General features: G+C 42.6%; 1 protein-coding gene across 4 annotated transcripts in view; it reads left to right on the top strand.

Moving 5' to 3' along the window:
• Positions 1-24,497, top strand: part of ttc39b (tetratricopeptide repeat domain 39B) — a 288,093-nt gene that overhangs the window by 63,702 nt on the left and 199,894 nt on the right. For 3 of the 4 annotated variants that reach the window (XM_073024732.1, XM_073024722.1, XM_073024741.1), the window contains 2 exons: positions 4,021-4,125; positions 7,540-7,671. In XM_073024732.1, coding sequence (XP_072880833.1) covers positions 4,021-4,125; positions 7,540-7,671 — 237 coding nt within the window. Of the gene's footprint in view, positions 1-175; positions 459-4,020; positions 4,126-7,539; positions 7,672-24,497 lie in introns of all 4 variants that reach the window. The other variant, XM_073024749.1, reaches the window with a different exon arrangement.

Below are 24,497 nucleotides of genomic sequence, written 5' to 3'. Positions count from 1 at the left end.
TGTTCAAGGATATCCTTTTCCTTTACATAATGTAATACCAGCTCCTGTTTTATGTCTCCTCCCCACACTGTGCCAGCAGATTCTTTACCCTAGAGCAATGCTAATCTTGTCCTTTTTTTTTTAATTTTGTGGTGACAATTTCTGACTTACTGTATATTTTCCTTTTGTGTTTCAGAACCTTTATTGTACAACCTTCTCTTGTGGACTTCTCATTGACCCAATCCTCATGACACTCGTGGATAACTTTTACCTACAGCAGTATTTTCCTGTTCTAGCACATACCTCCTAATTCCCTGAACATGTTATATATCCTCCAGTTTGCAGTTGTACCATGACCCCAGCAGTAACCCTACACTGCTCCAATTGCCCCATGGCCCTGTGATGGCTTTGGTTTCCTGACTGCGAAGTTCTGAACTCAAATGAAGACCTTAACCTCTACCCAATATAGATAGCTTCAGGTATCTTCTCTAAAAATATTCCTCATGATGTTCTTTAACCATTCCTAATAAGGGTTGTTTTTGAATAAGATAAAATTCAATTAATATTCTTTGTTTAGCTTCTCATCATAAACAGGTACCAGTCTTAAGTTTTTAGTGTAAGTACCATAAGGCCATAAAATACAGGAGCAGTATTAGGCCATTTGGCCCATCGAGTTACTTCCAGTCAAGTCGAAGTACCATAAGGCCATAAAATACAGGAGCAGAATTAGGCCATTTGGCCCATCGAGTTACTTCCAGTCAAGTCGATGCTTGCGTACAACAGTCCTTCAGTCTGGCTAGATCGTGAAACCATATATTTCACTCCTTTTATGTCTTTTACATTTGTTTTCCATCTTGAATGTGAGTCTGGAACTGTTGGAGCCCATGGTTTGCAGTTTGGAGATCATCTGGGTATTCCAGCTTCCAAGAGGATTTTAAGAGGCAGAAGCACTATGCTTGAACTTCGTGGCGAGAAGGCTGCAAGACGATGTTCAACTTCATTTTGCCAATTAAAGCTTCAATTATTGCCCAATTAGAGCACAAGGGAGTTTGAAATATCAAGGCAACTGCAGAAGATGGGTGCCGGCTGCCTGCCTTTTAATTACTGGTGGGGTTGCTCTGCTATAGAGAGGGGAGACTGCCCTTTGTTCACTGGTGGGATCGCTCTGCTACAGAGAGGGAAAGGCCTGCTGCTGTGTCTGGAGAATGTTACTCAAGTTTTCTGTGTTTTAGAAATGGACTTGGACTATAAACTTTAAAAAAGTTTTATAGTTTTTTTAATATTGTGCTTTTCGCCCGATCTTTCTTGTTTTTTGTACAAGGAAGAGGGATTTGGGGGTTGACAATTGTGCTACAGGTTTTTTCTTTCTTGGTTTCATGGCTATCTGGAGAAAAAGAACTTCAGAATTGTATACCTTAATAACAAATGAACCTTTGAACCTCTGAGTCGGCTATGCCATTTCATTATGGTTGATCCATTTTCCTTCTCAGCCCCAGTCTCCTGCCTTCTCCCCGTATTCCTTCATGCCCTGACCAATCAAGTGTTAGTCAACCTCTGCCTTATATATACATAAAGACTTGGCATCCACAGCCACTTGTGATAACAAATTCCACAGATTCACCACTCTCTGGCAAAATAAATTCCTCCTCATTTCCATTCTGAAAGGACACCCCTCTGTTCTGAGGCTATGTCCTCTGGTCTTAGACTCTCTCACCATAGGAAACATCCTCTTCACATCCATTCTATAAAGGCCTTTCACCATTGAAACCATTTATAGGTCACTGCATCAGTTCCTCAGCCACACATTCACCTGCAAAATCATTCTATTTTTACCCTCACTGGCACCTGGCACAGGCAGAAATTCAGAGATTACTATCCTGGAGGTCCTGGTTTTTCAGCTTTCTACCTCTGTACAATGAAGGAGCAATACAGACAACATGGAAAAGATCCTTTGGTCCTCCAAGACCATGCTGAACATTAAGCACGGATTTTTACTCTAATCCTAATCTACGTTTTATTCACTGCCCCACTCCAGTCTGTTTAACTTCATTCAGATTCTACCATTCATCTACATATTAAAAGGCAATTTATAGTGGCCAAATAACCTACCAATCTGCATATTGTTGACATAAATAAAAACCCATGTATTCATGAGATGCAGACCCACACAGACAGCTCTGGGATGCAGAAATGAATGTGGATCTCTGCAGCTGCAAGAGTCTACTGAACCACACTGTACACCTGAAGTGCTTTCAGGTGGCTAGTAGGTAGGATTAGGCTGGGGAGCTCTTTTTCCACCTGGCATAGACGTGTTGGGTGAAGTGGCTTCCTTAATTAAGGCAGTAAAAAAGTAAGCTGCTAAACAATGAATGGGCTGGTTGATCAATACCCTACCCCCACCTCCGAGTAGTGACCCCAAACTTGCCCAACTTCACCTCCAGCAGCAAAAGGAATGCCAATGCTAAGTTGTTTTCAGTGGGTTTGGTTTAATTGCATTACAACACGGGCTGAGAGTAGAGTGAGTGAGAAAGAACTATACAGTTTTAATAGGTTTGACTATCACTGAGATTTGCATTTGGTTAATGACTGGAAAATACATGATGCATATAGCAGCAACAAACATTTGAGGGACGTTTGAGGGTTGATCAGAATCTATGGAGGGAAAGGAATTCTCAATACTTCATATTAAATCCTTGCATCAGGACTGAGTGGAAATGTGAGTTGGAAGGGGGGGGGGGGTGGTGAGAAAGGCTTCTGAGGAGGCTGGTAGACAGAACAGATGTCAGATGCAAGTGTTGGGAGACAGTGGCAAATGAATGATGGAGGCAGACAAAAAAAAGGAAGGAAAATATTGAGAGTTAGATGGAGCAAGGTGTGGAAAAGGGAGTGTGAAGATTGGAGAAAATAAGTAGGAACACAAAGGGCTACCATGCTGGATTTTGATGATTATAGGAGGTGAGATGAGAGCCATTATGGAAGAAGCGAATGGCAGTTGGAATCAGAACCAGATGCAAGTGGAGGTCAAGCATGTGTATTGTGGGTGGGTGGATGGAACCAGGAGTAGGTTGTTGATAGGTGTGCTGGGGGGGATTGAGGGAAAGTGGACAAAAATGGGGAGGGCTGAAGGAGGAGTGGAGGGAGGAGTGAAGGGGTTAAACAACCCCTTGGACAGGGGAGTTACATAAAATAGAAACAAATTATTTTGCCAGGTGGAATATGAAGTGTTGTTCCTTCAGTCTGGGTTGGGCCTCACCCTGGCAGCAGAAAAGGTAGAGGAAGGCAGGTCAGTGTGGAATAGGAAGGGGAGTTGAAATTACATGCAACTGGGAGCATTGTAGACTGAACAAAGGTGACCCTGATGGCATCAATGTAGTGGAGTGCTTGATTGGTGCTAGTCAAGAGTCAAAAAATTACGTTGTAGCTTTATAAACGCTGGTAGGCCACATCTGGAGGATTGCATTCAATTCTGGTCACTCCATTATTGGAAGGGTGTGGAGAGGGTGTTGAAGAGGTTTACCAGGATGCTGCCCGCATTAGCGGGCGAATGCTATGAGGAGAGGTTAGAGAAACTGGAATTCTTTTCTCTTGGGTAGCAAAGGTTGAGAGGAGACCCAATAGTATTTATAAGATGATGAGAGGCATAAATAGAGTACACAGTCAGTACCGAACACCAGAGGACATACATTTAAGATACGAGAGGCTAACGATGTGTGGGGCAAGTATGGAGAGTGGTGGGTACCAAGAATGCAGTGCAATTATGACAGAGCCATTTAAGAAGCTCTTAGATACATGGATATGCAGAGAATGGAGAAATATAGAGTTCTGGAGGCATAAATAACTAATTTAGTTAAGCTTTTAGTTACTAGTTTAATTAGTTTAGCACAATCTCATTGGCTGAAGGCCCTGTTCATGTGCTGTATGGGCTACGAGAGACTAAATTGCCTTCAGATTTTGTCTGCTCAGTATTTATCATGCCTTTGGTCATTTATTCCAACATAGCAGTGCTACAAGCGAGTTTATTGTTTACCTTTGTTTTATTAGGGCGTCACAGATGGATTTGAAGAGTGCCCTGGATGAGTGCAACACTGCTCTGAGTTTATTTTTAAATAACAAATTTTCTGAAGCCTTGGATTTGTTGCGCCCTTGGTAAGAAATGATTTAGATTTAAATTGTATTATTTTCAGTTGGGTAGCTGTGCAGGTTTTAAGCTGTGTCCTTCATTGCAGGCACCCACAGTATGTGTTATGAATGAAATGCAAACTGAAGTTGGAGCATGGGCATTAGAATCATGTACTTTTGAAAAGGTGATTTCATAGTAAATAGTAGGCACACAAGAGGAAGCCCAGGTATATACAGTATCACAATTTTGCAAGGGTGGTTTTATATTATTGATCTTGGGAAATGAATGGTTCAATGTGCTACCTTGACTTCCTTTCTTCTGTACAATGTTTGAATTTAGTTATGTCTGAAACAGTTACTCCAGCAACTTCCATTACTGTAGATTTTAGGGCCCTCGAGTGTTGCAGTACAGAACAGAAACAGTCATTCAGCCCATCTCATCTATGCTGAGTGAGATGTCTACCTGAATTGATGCTGTATCCCATGTCATCACCCTCTGTATGGAAAATCTTGCCCCTCAGGTCTCCTTTATACGTTTCTGGATGCAGAGGTTCATGGGATGAAGGAAGTGTTTGTAGGGGAACACACACCATTAGTTTCAACTTGATCATGGATAAAGCTAGATCTGGTCCTTGGGTTGAGGTTCTAAACTGGAAAAAGGCCAAATTTGAAGAAATGAGAAGGGATCTAAAAAGCGTGGATTGGGACAGGTTGTTCTCTGGCAAGGATGTCATTGGTAAGTGGGAGGCCTTCAAAGGAGAAATTTTTGAGAGTGCAGAGCTTATATGTTCCTGTCAGATTAAAGGCAAAGTGAATAAGGATAAGGAACCTTGGTTCTCTAGGGATATTGGAACTCTGATAAAGAAGAAGAGAGATGTATGACATGTATAGGAAACAGGGAGCAAATAAGGTACTTGAGTATAAAAATTGCAACAAAAAAAAACTTTAGAAAGAAATCGGGAGGACTAAAAGAGGTAGCTTTGGCAGTCAAGGTGAAGGATAACCCAAAGAGCTTCTGCAGGTATATTAAGAGCAAAAGGATAGTAAGGGATAAAATTGGTCCTCTTGAAGATCAGAGTGGTTGGCTATGTATGAAACCAAAAGAAATGGGGGAGATCTTAAATGGGTTTTTTGCATCTGTATTTACTAAGGAAACTGGCATGGAGTCAATGGAAATAAGGCAAACAAGCAATGAGGTCATGGAACATATAGAGATTGAAGAGGAGGAGGTGCTTGCTATCTTGAGGAAAATCAGAGTAGATAAATCCCCAGGACCTGATAGGGTATTCCCTTGGACCTTGAAGGAGACTAGTTTTGAAATTGCAGGGGCCCTGGCTGATATATTTAAAATGTCAGTATCTACAGGTGAGATGCCGGAGGATTGGAGGATAGCTCATGTTGTTACATTGTTTAAAAAAGGCTCTAAATGTAATCCAGGAAATTATAGGCCGGTAGGGTTGATGTAAGTAGTAGGTAAATTATTGGAAGGAGTACTAAGAGATAGGATCTACAAGTATTTCGATAGACAGGGACTTATTAGGGAGAGTCAACAAGGCTTTGTGCATGGTAGGTCATGTTTAACAAATCTATTAGAGTTTTTCAAGGAGGTTACAAGGAAAGTGGATGAAGGGAAGGCAGTGGATGTTGTCTACATGGATTTCAGTAAGGCCTTTGACAAGGTCCCGCATGGGAGGTTTGTTCGGAAGATTCAGTCACTTGGTATACATGGTGAGGTAGTAAATTGGATTAAACATTGGCTCAATGGGAGTAGTCAGAGGTGGTAGTGGAGGATTGCTTCTCTGAGTGGAGGCCTGTGACTAGTGGTGTGCCACAGGGATCAGTGCTGGGTCCATTGTTATTTGTCATCTATATCAATGATCTGGATGATAATGTGGTAAATTGGATCAGCAAATTTGCTGATGATACAAAGATTGGAGGTGTAGTGGACAGTGAGGAAGGTTTTCAAAGCTTACAGTGGGATTGGGACCAGCTGGAAAAATGGGCTGAAAAATGGCAAATGGAGTTTAATACAGACAAGTGAGAGGTATTGCACTTTGGAAGGAAAAACCAAGGTACAACATACAAGATAAATGGTAGGGCACTGAGGAGTGCAGTAGAACAGAGGGATCTAGGAATACAGATACAAAATTCCCTAAAAGTTGCGTTACAGGTAGATAGGGTAGTAAAGAGAGCTTTTGGTACTTTGGCCTTTATAAATCAAAGTATTGAGTATAAGAGTTGGAATGTAATGGTGAGGTTGTATAAGGCATTGGTGAGGCCGAATTTGGAGTATTGTGTACAGTTTTGGTCACCAAATTACAGGAAGGATATTAATAAGGTTGAAAGAGTGCAGAGAAGGTTTACAAGGATGTTGTCAGGACTTGAGAAACTGAGTTACAGAGAAAGGTTGAATAGGTTAGGACTTTATTCCCTGGAGCGTAGAAGAATGAGGGGAGATTTGATAGAGATATATAAAATTATGATGGGTATAGATAGAGTGAATGCAAGTAGGTTTTGTCCACTGAGGCTAGGGGAGAAGAAAACCAGAGGACATGGGTTAAGGGTGAAGGGGGAAAAGTTTAAAGGGAACATTAGAGGGGGCTTCTTCACACAGAGAGTGGTGGGAGTGTGGATCGAGCTGCCAGATGAAGTGGTAAATGCGGGCTCACTTTTAACATTTAAGAAAAACCTGGACAGGTACATGGATGAGAGGTGTATGGAGGGATATGGGCCAGGCACAGGTCAGTGGGACTAGGCAGAAAAATGGTTTGGCACAGCCAAGAAGGGGCAAAAGGACTGTTTTTGTGCTGTTATGTTCTATTGTTCTCTGGATGTTACCTCACACCACTGCACTGAAATACATTTGGTATTACCCTCACCCCCACCAATCCATTGATGTATTCCTGAAGCTTTCATCTTTCTTCCTTGAACCGCACAGCAAAGGGTTAACTAAATATACTGAATCCTGAGGAGGGATAAAGTAGTATTTCAAGCTTAGACAAATGTCAGAAATGTACAAAATTCTTAAGGGCTTTGATGAAATAGATGCTTGGATATCTAGAACCAGGACTCACCATTGAAACCACCTATTCAGGACTGGAATGAGAAGAAACTTCTTCACCCAATGGATAAATTCTCAACCCAAATAGCTGGGCAGATTCAGGTACATTTCAGCCAAATGAGGTATGGGAAATGTGATCATAATGGTTATTGACAATGTTTGGATGAAATTCCTAGTTCTCTACCTGTTGATCTCTTTTTAAAGTGGAATATAAATCCAATATTGCTGATAACTTATCTAGCTTCTACAACTTTAATCAATGAAATGAATGGAAACTAGAACAAAGGTTAATCATAATGGAATTCAAATGCTTGTAATTTGATTGCCATGGAGCAACAGTTTTCAACCACTGACGGTTGTTTTGCTTGTTTTCAATGTAGGTCCAAAGACAGCATGTACCACGCTCTAGGTTACAGTACTATGCATGCCATGCAGGCAGCCATGACATTTGAACAGAATGATATTCTTGCAGCCATTGGAACAATGAAGGAAGCTTTACAGACCTGTCAGAAGTAAGTCTCACTGTGTTGTTATGCACAGGATCAGATGTTTTGTGATTTCTTTCCTCCTCAGTTTGAATAGGCGCAGTCAGAGTTTATTGCAATTATAATTCACCCCCCTCTTCATGGACTTTCCTTGATTCCTATTTACATCATTAAAAGAATAATCCAGCCATGTTCAATCTGTATCGCAGTGATCTCCCTGAAACCAAATCTGCTAAATTTGGATATGCTGATGAATGGGGCATAGCCTTCTAATCGAACGATATAAAATCCATTGGAAAAAACTTTATCAACTCCCTATCCAACTGCTTCTAAAAGTGGTACCTAAATATGAATGTCAACCAACAGTAACTTCCATATTTCATCTGGACAACCAACTAACCAAACTTAAACTTAATATCAAATGAAATGACAAATTGCTACCCAACGATCCACACCCAAAGTACTGAGAAGTCACACTAGGTCGAACTCTCTCATACAAGATCCACCTTCAAAATGTTGTAAAGAAACTAAAATCCTGAATGTCCATAGTCAGGAAGATTGTAGGAACCAAATGGGGTGCTGACCAGTTAGTCCTACAAACATCTAGCCTAGCACTATGTTTCTCAGTCGCTGAATATTGCACACCCACCTGAGAGAGAAGTGCTCACACATCAATATCAATACACAGCTCCATACTTCTATAAGAATATCTCAGGAGTCCTAAACTCCACACCTGTCCAATGGCTCCCAACAATGAGCGGAATCGCACCCTTAGAGATCCGTAGAAGAGCAGCTTCAGCAGAATTCTACAAGCGTATCTAAAATATGCCCAACAGCATTCCAGTTTGCAAATCCATCGAAAATGCTCTTTCAACTTCCTGACTCAAATCCCGAAAAACCTTTCTACAACTTGAAAAGCCTCAACTTCTATGACAAACACACTGAATGGCGCCAATACTGGCACACCACCATGCTTACTCCCCCCCCCCCAGCCTGTGAGATCTGATGGATGACCCCACCTCACTCCTCCTGGGCTTTAATACAGCTACCAGAAAAAACTGGACAGTCGCAAAAAGGCTCAGATGTTGACATGCCAAAACAGTGCCAACAATACACCGATGGGGCACCCGACAAACCCCAGCTTACCCTTGTGGTATCCCAACCCAGGATGTTCTCCACCTGGTCCAGACATGCCCTCTAACCAAGACATGGGTTTGCCACGGTCCATCGATGTGGCCACGAGCTGGAGGAGTGGCTTGACAAAAACCAGTTATAAGTGTGAAGAGAAAAACACCTGCCATTCGAAAGAACTAGAATAGGTTAAGTGCAGTACCCCATTCTGTTTAGAGTTGTAGAAATGTACGGAATGAAAACCATTGGGCCCACTGTGTACACACTGGCCAGTGGACACCCATCCACACCAAATGCATCATCCAGCATTTGCCCTGAGCTTAGGTAATCCATGTATTAATTTGTTGACTTTGTAAGTATGGTCAGCACTCTGTCTTGGCCATTTTGTGTTGTGCATTCCTGGTAGTCGTTACTCTCTGGGTGACAAAGTTTCTCCTCAAATCCCCTGAATCTATTCCTCCTCATTTTAAATCTGTGTCCCTTTGCTTTCTCTGCCTGTGGTGTAGGGAAAAGTACATAAGGTGATGCAGAGTACAGATTGTCTACTCTATCTGAACACATCAATTTTATCAACCTTAGTCAAGTCTTCTCTTACCATCCTTTACTCCAAAGAAAGCAAACTTGGCCCTTCCAGTCTCTTCTCATAACTGAAACACTCGATCCCAGGTACCATCTTGGTGATTCTCCTCAGCACTATCACAATTTTCCTAATGCGAACAAAACTGCATGTAGTGTTCTGGTTGAGGCTTAGCCAAAGTTTTATAAAGTTGCAGCATAGTTTCCTTGCATCTGTATTCAGTGTCTCAACAAATAAACGCCAGTATCTCGGGTGTCTTCTGCGCTGCCACCTTCAAGGATGTCTGGACGTTACCCCAACGAGCGTCTGTTCTTCAGTGCTCTCTAAAACCCTACCAGTAATGTATATGCCCTAGTCTCATTAGTGCTCCTAAAATGCCTTGCCTCACATTTATAGAAACCTAGAAAACCTACAGAACAATACAGACACTTTGGCCCACAATACTGTGCGGAACATGCCCGTACCTTAGAAATTCCCTAGGGTTACCCATAGCCCTCCATGTACCTATCCAGGAATCTCTTAAAAGACCCTATTGCATCTGCCTCCATCACCGCAGCCAGCAGCCCATTCCATACACCCACCACTCTCTGCATAAAAAAAACTTACCCTGACATCTCCTCTGTATCTACTTCCAATCACCTTAAAACCATGCCCTCTCGTGGTAGCCATTTCAGCCCTGGGGAAAAGCCTCTGACTATCCACACAATCAATGCCTCTCATTATCTTGTACACTTCTATCAAGTCACCTCTCATCTTCCGTCGCTCAAAGGAGAAAAGGCCAAGTTCACTCAGTCTATTCCAGGCAACATCCTTGTAAATCTCCTCTTGAAAATGTGGTTTCCACATCCTTCCTGTAGTGAGACAACCAGAACTGAGCACAGTACTCCAACTAGGGTCTGACCAGGGTCCTATATAGCTGCAACATTACCTCTCACCTCCTAAACTCAATCCCACAATTGATGAAGGTCAATGCACCGTATGCCTTCTTAACCACACAGTCATTCTGTGCAGCAGCTTTGAGTGTCCTATGGACTCAGGCCCCAAGATCCCTCTGATCCTCCACACTTCCAAGAGTCCTACCATGAATACTATACTTTGCCATCATATTTGAGCTATGAAAATGAACCACCTCACATTTATCTGGGTTGAACTCCATCTGCCACTTCTCAGCCCAGTTTTGCATCCTATCAATGTCCCGTTGTAACCTCTGACAGCCCTCCACACTATCCACAACACCCCCAACCTTTGTGTCATCGGCAGATTTACTAACCCAGCCCTCCAGTTCCTCATCCAGGTCATTTATAAAAATCATGAAAAGTAGGGGTCCCAGGACAGATCCCTGAGGCACACCACTGGTCACTGCCCTCCCTGCAGAAAATGACCCGTCTCAACCACTTTTTGCCTTCTGTGGGCAAGACAATTCTGGATTCACAAAGCAATGCTCCCTTGGATCCCATAATTCCTTACTTTCTCATTAAGTTTTGCATGGGGTACCTTGTCAAATGCCTTGCTGAAATCCACTTTTCTGGATCCATTTAACTCTCTTCTGTCATTTCTTAGCTCAGTTCTCCAACATATCAATATCAACCTAAAATCCAAGGCTACCTTCCACACTGTCCATGACTCTGCCAGTCTTTGTGTCGTCTGTGAACTTGCTGGTCATGCCTCCTAAATCCAGATCCATAACAAAATGAAGTGCCCATTTCCCTGCTGCATGACTGAGTTCCCAGTCAGTACAATAGACACATCAACAAGTTGCTTACTGAATAACTGTGATTAGAAGTGGGAATGTTTGCTAATAATTCTACAGCATTCAGCTCCACATGGTTCAGCATGTGAACCATGTATCAGAAATCTGGACATATTCACATATGGGCTGAGGTGAAGTGGTGTTCATTGCCACAAAAATGCCAGGCTTTGAATATCTCAAACAGGGAAAACTTGACCTCCAACCCTAGATAAGTAATAGCATTCCCATTGCCAAGTTCCTCTTGAGTATGTTAGTGGTCACCATTGACCGTGGCTGTAGAGATAGTCCAGAGTCCAATTTGGAGCAATAACTGCCCTCCTGACTCACTGTGTAGCCTTTCCACCATCAACAAGATACAGTGGCATGCAAAAGTTTGGGCACCCCTGGTCAAAATTTCTGTTACTGTGAATAGCTAAGCGAGTAAAAGATGACCTGATTTCCAAAAGGCATAAAGTTAAAGATGACACATTTCTTTAATATTTTAAGCAAGATTACTGTTTTATTTCCATCTCTTAGTTTCAAAATAACAAAAAAGGAAAAGGGCCCAAAGCAAAAGTTTGGGCACCCTGCATGGTCAGTACTTAGTAATACCTCCTTTGGCAAGTATCACAGCTTGTAAAAGCTTTCTGTAGTCAGCTAAGAGTCTTTCAATTCTTGTTTGGGTTATTTTTGCCCATTCTTCCTTGCAAAAGGCTTCTAGTTCTGTGAGATTCTTGGGCCATCTTGCATGTACTGCTCTTTTGAGATCTATCCACAGATTTTCGATGATGTTTAGGTCGGGGTCCATGGCAAAACCTTCAGCTTGCGCCTCTTGAGGTAGTCCATTGTGGATTTTGAGATGTGTTTAGGATCATTATCCTGTTGTAGAAGCCATCCTCTTTTCATCTTCAGCTTTTTTTTTTTTTTTTTTTTTTTTAACAGACAGTGAGATGTTTGCTTCCAGAATTTGCTGGTATTTAATTGAATTCATTCTTCCCTCTACCAGTGAAATGTTCCCCATGCCACTGGCTGCAACACAAGCCCAAAGTATGATTGATCCATCCCTGTGCTTAACAGTTGGAGAGGGGTTCTTTTCATGAAATTCTGCACCCTTTTTTTCTTCAAACGTACCTTTGCTCACTGTGGCCAAAAAGTTCTATTTTAACTTCATCAGTCCACAGGACTTGTTTCCAAAATGCATCAGGCTTGTTTAGATGTTCCTTTGCAAACTTCTGGCACTGAATTTTGTGGTGAGGGCACAGGAAAGGTTTTCTTCTGATGACTCTTCCATGAAAGTCATATTTGTGTAAGTGCCGCTGCACAGTAGAACAGTGCACCACCACTCCAGAGTCTGCTAAATCTTCCTGAAGGTCTTTTGCAGTCAAACGGGGGATTTGATTTGCCTTTCTAGCAATCCTACGAGCAGTTCTCTCGGAAAGTTTTCATGGTCTTCCAGACCTCAACTTGACCTCCACCGTTTCTGTTAACTGCCATTTAATTATATTACGAACTGAGGAAACGGCTACCTGAAAACGCTTTACTATCTACTTATAGCCTTCTCCTGCTTTGTGGGCATCATTTATTTTAATTTTTAGAGAGCTGGGCAGCTGCTTAGAGAAGCCCATGGCTGCTGATTGTTGGGACAAGATTTGAGGAGTCAGGGTATTTATAAAACTTTGAAATTTGGATCACCTGGCCTTTCCTAATGATGACAGTGAACAAGCCATAGCCCTAACAAGCTAATTAAGGCCTGAGACCTTGGGAAAAGTTATCTGAGAGCTCAAATCTCTTGGGGAACCCAAACTTCTGCGTGGTGCACTTTTCCTTTTTTTCCACTCTAAAATTGTACAAAACAAAAATAATACAGTAATCTTGCTTAAAATGTTGAAAAGAATGTTTCAGCTTTAATTTTTGACTTTTGGAGATCAGTTCATTTTCTACTCACTTAACTATTCACAGTAACAGAAATTTTGACCAGGGGTGCCCAAACTTTTGCATACCGCTGTATGTGTGGTAAAAGACCTATCACCGACTTTGATGAGTGCTTTCTTGACACCAGTCATGCCAAAGCAGCCCATTTGATTGGCACCCATCAGTGCACCCAGAAGAACAGAGGCATCTGGAACGTGGAATACAACAGCTTACCAAATCTCCTCCAAGATGCACATAATTCTGCCTTCACTCACCAATGTAGATGGATAGAAAGGCAAATGTAAGCAAGGATTTGCCACTGAGGATGGTGAGACTAGAACTAGAAGTCATAGGTTAGTGATGAAAGGAGAGATATTTAAGGGGAACCTGTGGGGGATCTTCTTTACTCAAAGGGTGTTGAAAGTGGTGGATGTATGTTTGATTTCTTAATTTAAGAGATGTTTGGATAGCTGCAATGATGGAAAGGATATTGAGAGCTATGGTCCTGGTGCAGGTTGATGGGGTTAGGCAGAATAACAGTTCAGGCTCAACTAGATAGGTGAAGGGCCTGGTTCTGTGCTGAGCTGGAACTACGTTGGAGATTAAAGGTGAAAGCTGATATATTCAGAAGACAGGAGGGGGAACTTCACTCAGAAACAATGAGAGCATGAATCGATGTGGTGGATGTTGATTCGATTTCAACATTCAAGAGAAGTTTAGATGGATACATGGATGGCAGGAGTATGGTGTGCTATGGTTCAGTTGCAAATTGATGTAACTTGTTCAGCACAGATTAGTTTGGTCGAATGGCCTGTTTTTGTGCTGTAGCATAAGGTCCTCTTATGTCACTGAGATCAGCTTTCCCCCAATTCAAGTCTTTATCCTGAGGATCATCCATAATTACTTTGAAATTGATAGAATCATTCTTTTTCCAAGACTTTTCCCCAAACTCAACTCCATTGTCTACATAGTTTCATTTTCTAAGGCTGAGAATACTTTTCTTCCTTTCTCAAAAAAACAAAAGTAGTCAATCCTGATGTTTCATATCATCAAAGCATTCTTTAAATAGTGTGAGACAAAAGCTAAAGCTACAGCATGCCCATTTGGTACACAAAAAATATTGCACGATGGACCTTTTGTATATTATCTTATTTGGTTATAGGTTCACTATTTTAAGAGTACATGATGTGCTATAGATACATACTTCATTGATCCCAAAGAAAATTAGTGTCACAGTAGCATTACAAGTGCACAGATATACAAATATTACAAGAGGAGGAAGAAAGAATAAAAAAATAAGTTGCCTCAAACAGTTGAACAGGAGGGGTCATTGTAGAGTCCAATGGCCGAGGGTAAAAATGACCTCATATCGAGCTCTTTGGAGCAGCAAAGTTGTCTTAGTCTATCACTAAAAGTACTCCTCTGTTCAGCCAAGGTGGCATACAGAGGGTGAGAAACATTGTTCGGAATTGCCAGGATTTTCTGTAGGGCCCTTTGTTCTACCACAATCTCCAGTGTGTCCAGTTTGATTCCTATAACAGAGCCAGCTTTTCTAATTAGTTCATTGAGCCTGTTGGCATCACCCATGTTGATGAGCACACCACCACATAGAAGATCATACTGGTGACAACAAACTGGTAGAACAGGTGAAGGAGAGGTCTGCATACTCCAAAGGATCTCAGTCTCCTCAGGAAGTAGAGGCGACTCTGGCCTTTCTTGTACACACGCTCTGTGTTGGTGCTCCATTCAAGCCTGTCATCCAGGTGCACCCCAGGTATTTGTAGGTCCTCACCACCCCCAAATCCTCACCATAAATACTAAAAGGGATCAGTGCAGGCTTAGTCTTACTGTGTTGAGCTGCAGATGATTCAGCTTCCACTACTTGATGAAGTCTCCATCAGTGTCCTGTATTCATCTGACCATCCTCCCTTTAGGCTAGTTTCCTATTGCTTTGCATGGAAGTTTGAACAACATAGCCTTTGTAACAAAAAAAAGTGACAGTGTTTGCTAAATTATAAAGCCGCAAGCCCATAAGATATAGGAACCAAATTAGACCATTTGTCCCATCAAGTCTGGTCCACCATTTCATCATGATTGATCCATTTTTCAGCCCCAATCTCCTGCCTTCTCCCCATATCCCTTCATGCCCGACCAATCAAGAATCTATCAACCTCTGCCTTAAATATACCCAATGACTCAGTGTCCACAGCCACCTGTGACAATGAATTCCACAGATTCACCAGTCCCTCGCTAAAGCAATTCCTTATTTCCATTCTAAAAGGAAGCCCCTCTATTCTGAGGCTGTGTCCTCTGGTCATAGGAAACATCTTCTCCACATCCACTCTATCAAGGCCTTTCACCATTCGATAGGTTTCAATGAGGTCACCCCTCATTCTTCTGAATACTAGTGAATACAGTCTCAGAGTCATCGAAGGCTCTTCATATGAAGTAATTTAACCCTGGAATCATTTTCATGAATATCCTTTGAACCTTGTCCAGTTTTAGTACATCCTTTCTTAGATAAAGGGCCCAAAACTGCTCACAATATTCCAAGTCAGGCCTCACCAGTGCCAATTGCCTTACAATTTAAGGAGAAGGGAAAATTGGATGTGTCAGTATTACAGTTGAACAAAGGGAACTATGGAGCTATGAGGGAGGAGCTGGCCAAAGTTCAAAGGAACAATACCCTAGCAGGGAAGACAGTGGAACAAAAATGGCAGGTATTTCTGGGAATAATGCAGAAGGTGCAGGATCGGTTCATTCCAAAGAGGAAGAAAGATCCTAAGGGGAGTAAGGGGCGGCTGTGGCTGACGAGGGAAGTAAAGGGCAGTATAAAAATAAAAGAGAAGTATAACATAGCAAAGATGAGTGGGAAACCGGAGGACTGGGAAGCTTTTAAAGAGCAACAGAAGATAACAAAAAAGGCAATACACCAAGAAAAAATGAGGTACTAAGGTAAACTAGCCAAGAATATAAAGGAGGATAGTAAAAGTTTCTTTAGGTATGTGAATAGCAAAAAAAAGTTAAGACCAAAATTGGGCCATTGAAGACAGAAACGGGTGAATTTATTATGGGGAACAAGGAAATGGCAGATGAGTTGAACAGGTACTTTGGATCTGACTTCTGTAGGGAAGACACAAACAATCTCCCAGATGTAATAGTGGCCAAAGTGACTAGGGTAAAGGATGAACTGAAGGAAATTTGTATTAGGCAAGAAACGGTGTTGGATAGACTGTTGAGTCTGAAGGCTGATAAGTCCCCGGGATCTGATGGTCTGCATCCCAGGGTACTTAAAGAGGTGGCTCTAGAAATCGTGGATGCATTAGTAATCACTTTCCAATGTTCTACAGATTCAGGAACAGTTCCTGCTGATTGGAGGGTGGCTAATGTTGTCCCACTTTTCAAGAAAGGAGGGAGAGAGAAAACAGGGAATTATAGACCAGTTAGCCTGACGTCAGTGGTGGGAAAGATGCTGGAGTCAATTATAAAAGAGGAAATTACGACACATTTGGATAGCAGTAGAAGGATCAGTCCGAGTCAGCATGGATTTATGAAGGGAAAATCATGCCTGACTAATCTTCTGGAGTTTTTTTGAGGATGTAACAAGGGACAAGGGAGAGCCAGTGGATGTAGTGTACCTGGACTTCCAGAAACCTTTTGATAAAGTCCCACTTAGGAGATTAGTGGGCAAAATTAGAGCACATGGTATTGGGGGCAGAGTACTGACATGGATTGAAAATTGGCTGGCTGACAGGAAACAAAGAAGTGATTAACGGGTCCCTTTTGGAATGGCAGGTTGTGACCAGTGGGGTACCGCAAGGTTTGGTGCTGGGACCGCAGCTGTTTACAATATACATTAATGATTTAGATGAAGGGATTAAAAGTAATATTAGCAAATTTGCTGATGACACAAAGCTGGGTGGCAGTGTGAAATGTCAGGAGGATGTTATGAGAATGCAGGGTGACTTGGACAGATTGGGTGAGTGGGCAAATGTATGGCAGATGCAGTTTAATGTGGATAAATGTGAGGTTATCCACTTTGGTGGCAAGAGCAGGAAGGCAGATTACTATCTAAATGGAGTCAATTAGGAAAAGGGGAAGTACAATGAGATCTAGGTGTTCTTGTACATCAGTCAATGAAAGCAAGCATGCAGGTACAGCAGGCAGTGAAGAAAGCTAATGGCATGCTGGCCTTTATAACAAGAGGAATTGAGTATAGGAGTAAAGAGGTCCTTCTGCAGCTGTACAGGGCCCTGGTGAGACCCCACCTGGAGTATTGTGTGCAGTTTTGGTCTCCAAATTTGAGGAAGGACATTCTTGCTATTGAGGGAGTGCAGCATAGGTTCACAAGGTTAATTCCCGGAATGGCGGGACTGTCACATGTTGAAAGATTGTAGCGACTGGGCTTGTATACACTGGAATTTAGAAGGATGAGAGGGGATCTGATTGAAACATATAAGATTATTAAGGGATTGGACACACTGGAGGCAGGAAGCATGTTCCCGCTGATGGGTGAGTCCAGAACTAGAGGCCACAGTTTAAGAATGAGGGGTAGGCCATTTAGAACAGAGATGCGGAAAAACTTTTTCACCCAGAGAGTGGTGGATATGTGGAATGCTCTGCCCCAGAAGGCAGTGGAGGCCAAGTCTCTGGATGCATTCAAGAGAGAGTTAGATAGAGCTCTTATAGATAGTTCGGTCAAGGGATATGGGGAGAGGGCAGGAACGGGGTACTGATTGTGTACGATCAGCCATGATCACAGTGAATGGCAGTGCTGGCTAGAAGGGCCAAATGGCCTACTCCTGCACCTACTGTCTATTGTCTATTAAAAAGTCTCAACATTACATCCTTGCTTTATATTCGTGTCCTCTTGAAATGAATACTAACATTTCATTTGCCTTTCTCACCACTGACTCAACCTGCAAATTAATCTTCAGGGTATCCTGCACAAGGACCCCCAAGTCTCTTTGTACTTCAGTTTTCTGTATTTTCTCTCCATTCTGTATTTTCTTTCATTTCTTCTACCAAAGTGCCTGAGCTTATGCATTCCGTCTGTATCCCACCTGCCACTTCTTTGTCCATTCTCACAATCTGTCCAAGTCTTTCTGTTGCCTCTTTCCTCAAAACTACCTGCCTTTCCACCTATCTTCATATGACCTGAAATTTGCAACAAAGCCATCAATTCCATCATCCAAATCATTGACCTGTAATGTAAAAAGAATCAGCCCCAACACAGACCACAGTGGAACACCGGTAGTCATCAGTAAAGGCTCCCTTTATTCTTCTCAATCTTCTCCCTTCTCCAGCTCTGTATCCCTTTTGCCAATCACCTTCCCAGCTCTTAGCTGCATACCTCCCCCTCCTGTCTTCTCCTATCATTTCAGATCTCCCCCTCCCACTTACAAATCTTTTACTATCTTTTCTTTCAGTTAGTCCTGACGAAGGGTCTTGGCCCGAAATGTCTACTGTGCTTCTTCCTATAGATGCTGCCTGACCTGCTGCGTTCCACCAACATTTTGTGTGTGTTGCTTGAATTTCCAGCATCTGTGGATTTCCTCGTGTTTCCTTTTATTCCTACTCTTTGCCTCCTGACAATCTACCACTGCTTTATCAATGCTGGAGTCTTTCCTGTAATACCATGTGCTCCTAGCTTGCCTCTTGTATGAAACATAGAAACATAGAAAACCTACAGCACAATACAGGCCCTTCAGCCCTCAAGGTTGTGCCGAGCATATCTCTACCTTGGAAATTACTAAGCTTACCTATAACCCTCTATTTTTCTAAGCTCCATGTACCTATCCAAAAGTCTCCTAAAAGACCCTATCGTATCTGCCTCCACCATCGTTGCTGGCAGCCCATTCCACGCACTCACCACTCTGAGTAAAAAACCTACCCCTGACATCTTCTCTGTACCTACTCCCCAGCACCTTAAACCTGTGTCCTCTTGTGGCAATCGTTTCAGCCCTAGGAAAAAGCCTCTGACTATCCACACGATCAATGCCTGTCATCATCTTATACACCTCTATCAAATCACCTCTCATCCTCCATCATTCCAAGGAGAAAAGGCTGAGTTCACTCAACCTATTCTCATAAGGCATGCTCCCCAATCCAGGCAACATCCTTGTAAATCTCCTCTGCACCCTTTCTATGGCTTCCACATCCTTCCTGTAGTGAGGCGACCAGAACTGAGCACAGTACTCCAAGTGGGGTCTGACCAGGGTCCTATATAACCTCTTGGCTTCTAAATTCAATTCCATGATTGAAGGCGGCCAATACACTGTACGCCTTCTTAACCACAGAGTCAACCTGCGCAGCTACTTTGAGCATCTGATGGACTCGGACCCCAGGATCCCTCTGATCCTCCACACTGCCAAGAGTCTTACCATTAATACTATATTCTGCCATCATATTTGACCTACCAAAATGAACCATTTCACACTTATCTGGGTTGAACTCCATCTGCCACTTCTCAGCCCAGTTTTGCATCCTATCAATGTCCCAACATAACCTCTAATAGCCCTCCAACTATCCACAACACCTCCAACCGTTGTGTCATCAGCAAACTTACTAACCCATCCCTCCACTTCCTCATCCAGGTCATTTATAAAAATCATGAAGAGTAAGGGTCCCAGAACAGATCCCTGAGACACTCCACTGGTGACTGACCTCCAATCCTCTGGAACCTCTCCCGTCCCCATTGATGATGTAAAGATCATCGCCAGAGGGTCAGCAATCTCCTTCTTCGCCTCCCACAGTAGCCTTGGGGACATCTCATCTGATCCTGGCGACTTATCCAACAATGCTTTCCAAAAGCTCCAGCACATCCTCTTTCTTAATACCTACATGCTCAAGCTTTTCAGTCTGCTGCAAGTCATCACTACAATCACCAAGATCCTTTTCCATAGTGAATACTGAAGTAAAGTATTCATTAAGTACCTCTGCTATTTCCTCCGGTTCCATACACACTTTCCACTATCGCACTTGATAGGTCCTATTCTTTCATGTTTTATCCTCTTGCTCTTCACATACTTGTAGAATGCCTTGGGGGTTTTCCTTAATCCTGCCCGACAAAGCCTTCTCATGGCCCCTCCTGGCTTTCCTAATTTCCTTCTTAAGATCCTTCCTATTAGTCTTATAATCTTCTAGATCTCCAACATCACCCAGCTCTCTGAACCTTTTGTAAGATTTTCTTTTCTTCTTGAGTAGATTCATTACAGCCTTTGTACACCACAGTTCCTGTATCCTACCATAACTTCCGTCTCATTGGAACGTACCTATACAGAACTCCACACTAATATCCCCTGAACATTTGCCACATTTCAACCATACTATTCCCTGAGAACATCTGTTTCCAATTTAAGCTTTCAATTTCTGGTCTGACAGCCTCATAATTCCCCTTACTCCAATTAAACGCTTTTCTAACATGCCTGTTCCTATCTCTCTCCAATGCTATTGTAAAGGCGATAGAATTATGATCACTGTCTCTGAGAGATCTGACACCTGACCAGGTTCATTTCCCAATACCAAATCAAGTACAGCCTCTCCTCTTGTAGGCTTATGTACATATTGTGTCAGGAAACCTTCCTGAACACACCTAACAAATTCCACCCCATCTAAACCCCTTGCTCTAGGGAGATGCCAATCAATATTTGGGAAATTAAGATCTCCCATTACGACAACTCTTATTATTACACCTTTCCAGGATCTGTTTCCCTATCTGCTCCTCGATATCTCTGTTACTATTGGGCAGCCTATAAAAAACACCCAGTAAAATTATTGACCCGTTCCTGTTCCTAACTTCCACCCACAGTGACTCTGTAGACAATACCTCCATGGCGTCCACCTTTTCTGCAGCCGTGATACTATCTCTGATCAACAGTGTCATGCCCCCACCTCTTTTGCCTCCCTCCCTGTCCTTTCTGAAACATCTAAAACCCGGCACTTGAAGTAACCATTCCTGCCCCAAGCCATCCAAGTCTCTGAAATGGCCACCATATCATAATTCCAAGTACTGATCCACGCTCTAAGCCCATCCGCTTTGTTCACAACACTCCTTGCGTTAAAATAGATGCATCCCAAACCTTCGGTCTGAGCGTGTCCCTTCTCTATCACCTGCCTATCCTCCCTCTCGCATTGTCTCCAAGCTTTCTCTATTTGTGAGCCAACCTCCTCTTCCCCAGTCTCTTCAGTTCCGTTCCCACCTCCTAACAATTCTAGTTTAAACTCTCCCCAGTAGCCTTATCAAACCTCCCCACCAGGATACTAGTCCCCCTGGGATTCAAGTGCAACTCGTCCTATCTGTACAGGTCACACCTGCCCCAAAAGAGGTCCCAATGATCCAGAATTTGAATTCCTGCCCCCTGCTCCAATCCTTCAGCCACCCATTTATATTCCACCTCATTCTATTCCTATTCTCACTGTCGCGTGGCACAGGCAGTAATCCCGAGATTACTACCTTTGCGGTCCTGCTTCTTCACCTCCTTGCTAACACCCTGTACTCTTTTTTCTGGACTTCTTCCTTTTTCCTACCTATGTCATTGGTACCAATATGTACCATGACCTCTGGCTGTTCTCCCTCCCACTGCAGGATATCTTGGACGTGATCTGAATCATCCCGGATTCTGGCACCTGGGAGGCAAACTACCATCCTAGTTTCTTTCCTGCATCCACAGAATCGCCTGTCTGACCCCCTAACTATGGAGTCCCCTATCACTGCTGGCTTCCTCTTCCCTTCCCTACCCTACCCTTCTGAGCTACAGGGCCAGACTCTGTGCCAGAGGAACGGCCACTGTTGCATCCCGCAGGTAGGCTGTCCACCCCCAACAGTACTCAAACAGGAGTACTTACTGTCAAGGGGTACAGCCACAAGGGTACTCTCTAGTACTTGACTCTTCCCCTTCCCCCTCCTGACTGTGACCCACTTGTTTGTCTCCTGTCACCCCGGTGTGATCATCTGCCTATAACTCCTTTCTATCACCTCCTTGCTGTCACTGACCAGGCGAAGGCATCTTATCAAAGGCCTTCAGAAAATCCAAGTACACAACATCAACCAATTCTCCTTGGTCTATACTGCTTGTTATTTTTTTTTCAAAGAATTCCAACAGATTTGCCATGCAAGATTGTCCTTTGAGGAAACCATGCTGAATACGGGCCATTTTTCATTGTGCCTCCAAGTACCCCGAAACCACTTCCTTAACAATCGACTCCAATATCTTCCCAACCGCCAAGGTCAGACTAACTGGCCTATAATTTCTTTTCTTCTGCCTTGCTCCCTTCTTGATGCATGTGACCTTTGCAATTTTCTATTCTTCTGGAACCATTCCAGAATCTAGTGATTCTTGGAAGTTCATTACTAATAACTCCACAATCTCTTCCACCACCTCTTTCAGAACTCTGCGATGTATACCATCTGGTCCAGATGATCTTTCAGTTTCCCCAAAAACCTTCTCTCTAATTATGACGTTTCACACATTTCATACCCCGACACCTGGAACTTCCACCATACTGTTAGTGACTTCCACAGTGAAGACTGATGCAATATACTTACTCAGTTCATCCACCATTTCCTTGTTCCCCCATTACACTCTCTCCAGCATAGTTTTCCAGCAGTTCAATATCCATTCTCGCCCCTCTTTTACACTTTATGTATATGAAGAAACTTTTGGTATCCTCTTTAATATTATTGGCTAACTTAATTTTGTATTCCATCTTTTAACTTCTTAGTGACTTTAGTTGCTTTCTGTTAGCTTAAGAAGCTTCCCAATCCTTTAACATCTCACTGTTTTGCTCTATTATATGCCCTCTCTTAGGCTTTCATGTTGACTTTGACTTTCCTTGTTGGGCATGATTGTATCCCCTTGCCTTTAGAATACTTCTTCCTCTTTTCAATCTTTATATCCTGTGCCTTCCGAGTTGCTTCCAGAAATCCCGCCTCCACCACTGTTGCTGGCAGCCCATTCCACGCACTCACCACTCTGAGTAAAAAAACTTACCCCTGACATCTCCTCTGTACCTACTCCCCAGCACCTTAAACCTGTGTCCTCTTGTGGCAACCATTTCAACCCTGGGAAAAAGCCTCTGACTATGTACACGATCAATGCCTCTCATCATCTTGTACACATCTATCAGGTCACCTCTCATCCTCCGTTACTCCAAGGAGAAAAGGATGAGTTAACTCAACCTATTCTCATAAGGCATGCTTCATAATCCAGGCAACATCCTTGTAATTTCCTCTGCACCCTTTCTATGGCTTCCACATCTTTCCTGTAGTGAGGCGACCAGAACTGAGCACAGTACTCATGGGGTCGGACTAGGGTCCTATATAACTGCAACATTACCTCTCGGCTTCTAAATTCAATCCCACAATTGATGAAGGCCAATACACCATACGCCTTTTTAACCACAGAATCAACCTGTGCAGCTGCTTTGAGCGTCCTATAGACTTGGACCCCAAGAGTTACTTGAGTCATTGATGCGCCACATTTGCCTCATCTTTATAAAGCGTAATTGTTTAATGGATTAATTCTTGATTTTTAGTGAAGTGGACCCATAACTATCAACTAAATGAATAGTATAGTTTTGTATGTTGAATGACAAATACTTGCCAATCAAAACTTTTACTTTGATTTGTCATGCCATCTTTCTCTGTCAAGAAGCAGCAAGATCTAATTGAGGTTCCCAATTTCATTGATAACTGTAAATTTTAATGGTAAAGATGAAAAAATAATGATATGATGATATTAACAAGATGAGCACGTTCCCCTCCACTTTCCCTTTGTTGTCAAATTTACGAATATAGTTTTTTTGCCCACGTTTCTATTCCCTTTACTCCATCTCCTCTCCAATTTCATGTAGCTTGGCCAAATAATGAAGACTTTCTCTTTATATTTTTCTTTTGCTTCCCTAATCCACAAGATCAAGGTAAGAACATTTCATACTATTTAATTTTTGACTCTCTGTAGGTTGTTCTGCACTTCAGCCCAAACCATTCATTCTGAAGATTTTGAAGGCTGATTGGACTGGATAGGCTTCATCTTCCTCCACCCTGTTCTTCTGCCTATCGTTTCGAAATAGGTTTTAGAAAAATTGTGTACAAGGAAACAAAACTCTCAATGTTGATTGATTACATGGGATAGCCAAATGACTTGGTGTGAGGAGATAGAGGATGGTAGTGGGGACAGGGGGGTTGGAATGGGGGCTTATGATCAAAGATGTGCTGCAGGAATGAATTTCGGGTGCACTGCTGTTCATTGCATATATTAATAACTTAAATAAAAATGTAGCTAGCATGCTTAATAAGTCTGTAGATACCAACAAAATGGGTGGTATAGTGCCTATTGAAGACCAAATGGAATATGGGCCAAGGAATTTAACTTGAAGAAGTGTAAAGGGCAGGACTTGTGCAGAAAATGGCAGGGGCCTGGTAAGTGTGGTATCATATGGTGGACTGAGTATCTTGTTCCTTGACCTTGATGACGGAGCTGAACAGAATCAGAATCAGGTTTA

Source organism: Hemitrygon akajei, chromosome 2, assembly GCF_048418815.1.
Source record: "Hemitrygon akajei chromosome 2, sHemAka1.3, whole genome shotgun sequence".
Taxonomy (NCBI): Eukaryota; Metazoa; Chordata; class Chondrichthyes; order Myliobatiformes; family Dasyatidae; genus Hemitrygon; species Hemitrygon akajei.
This window is presented reverse-complemented; position numbering and strand designations above follow the sequence as displayed.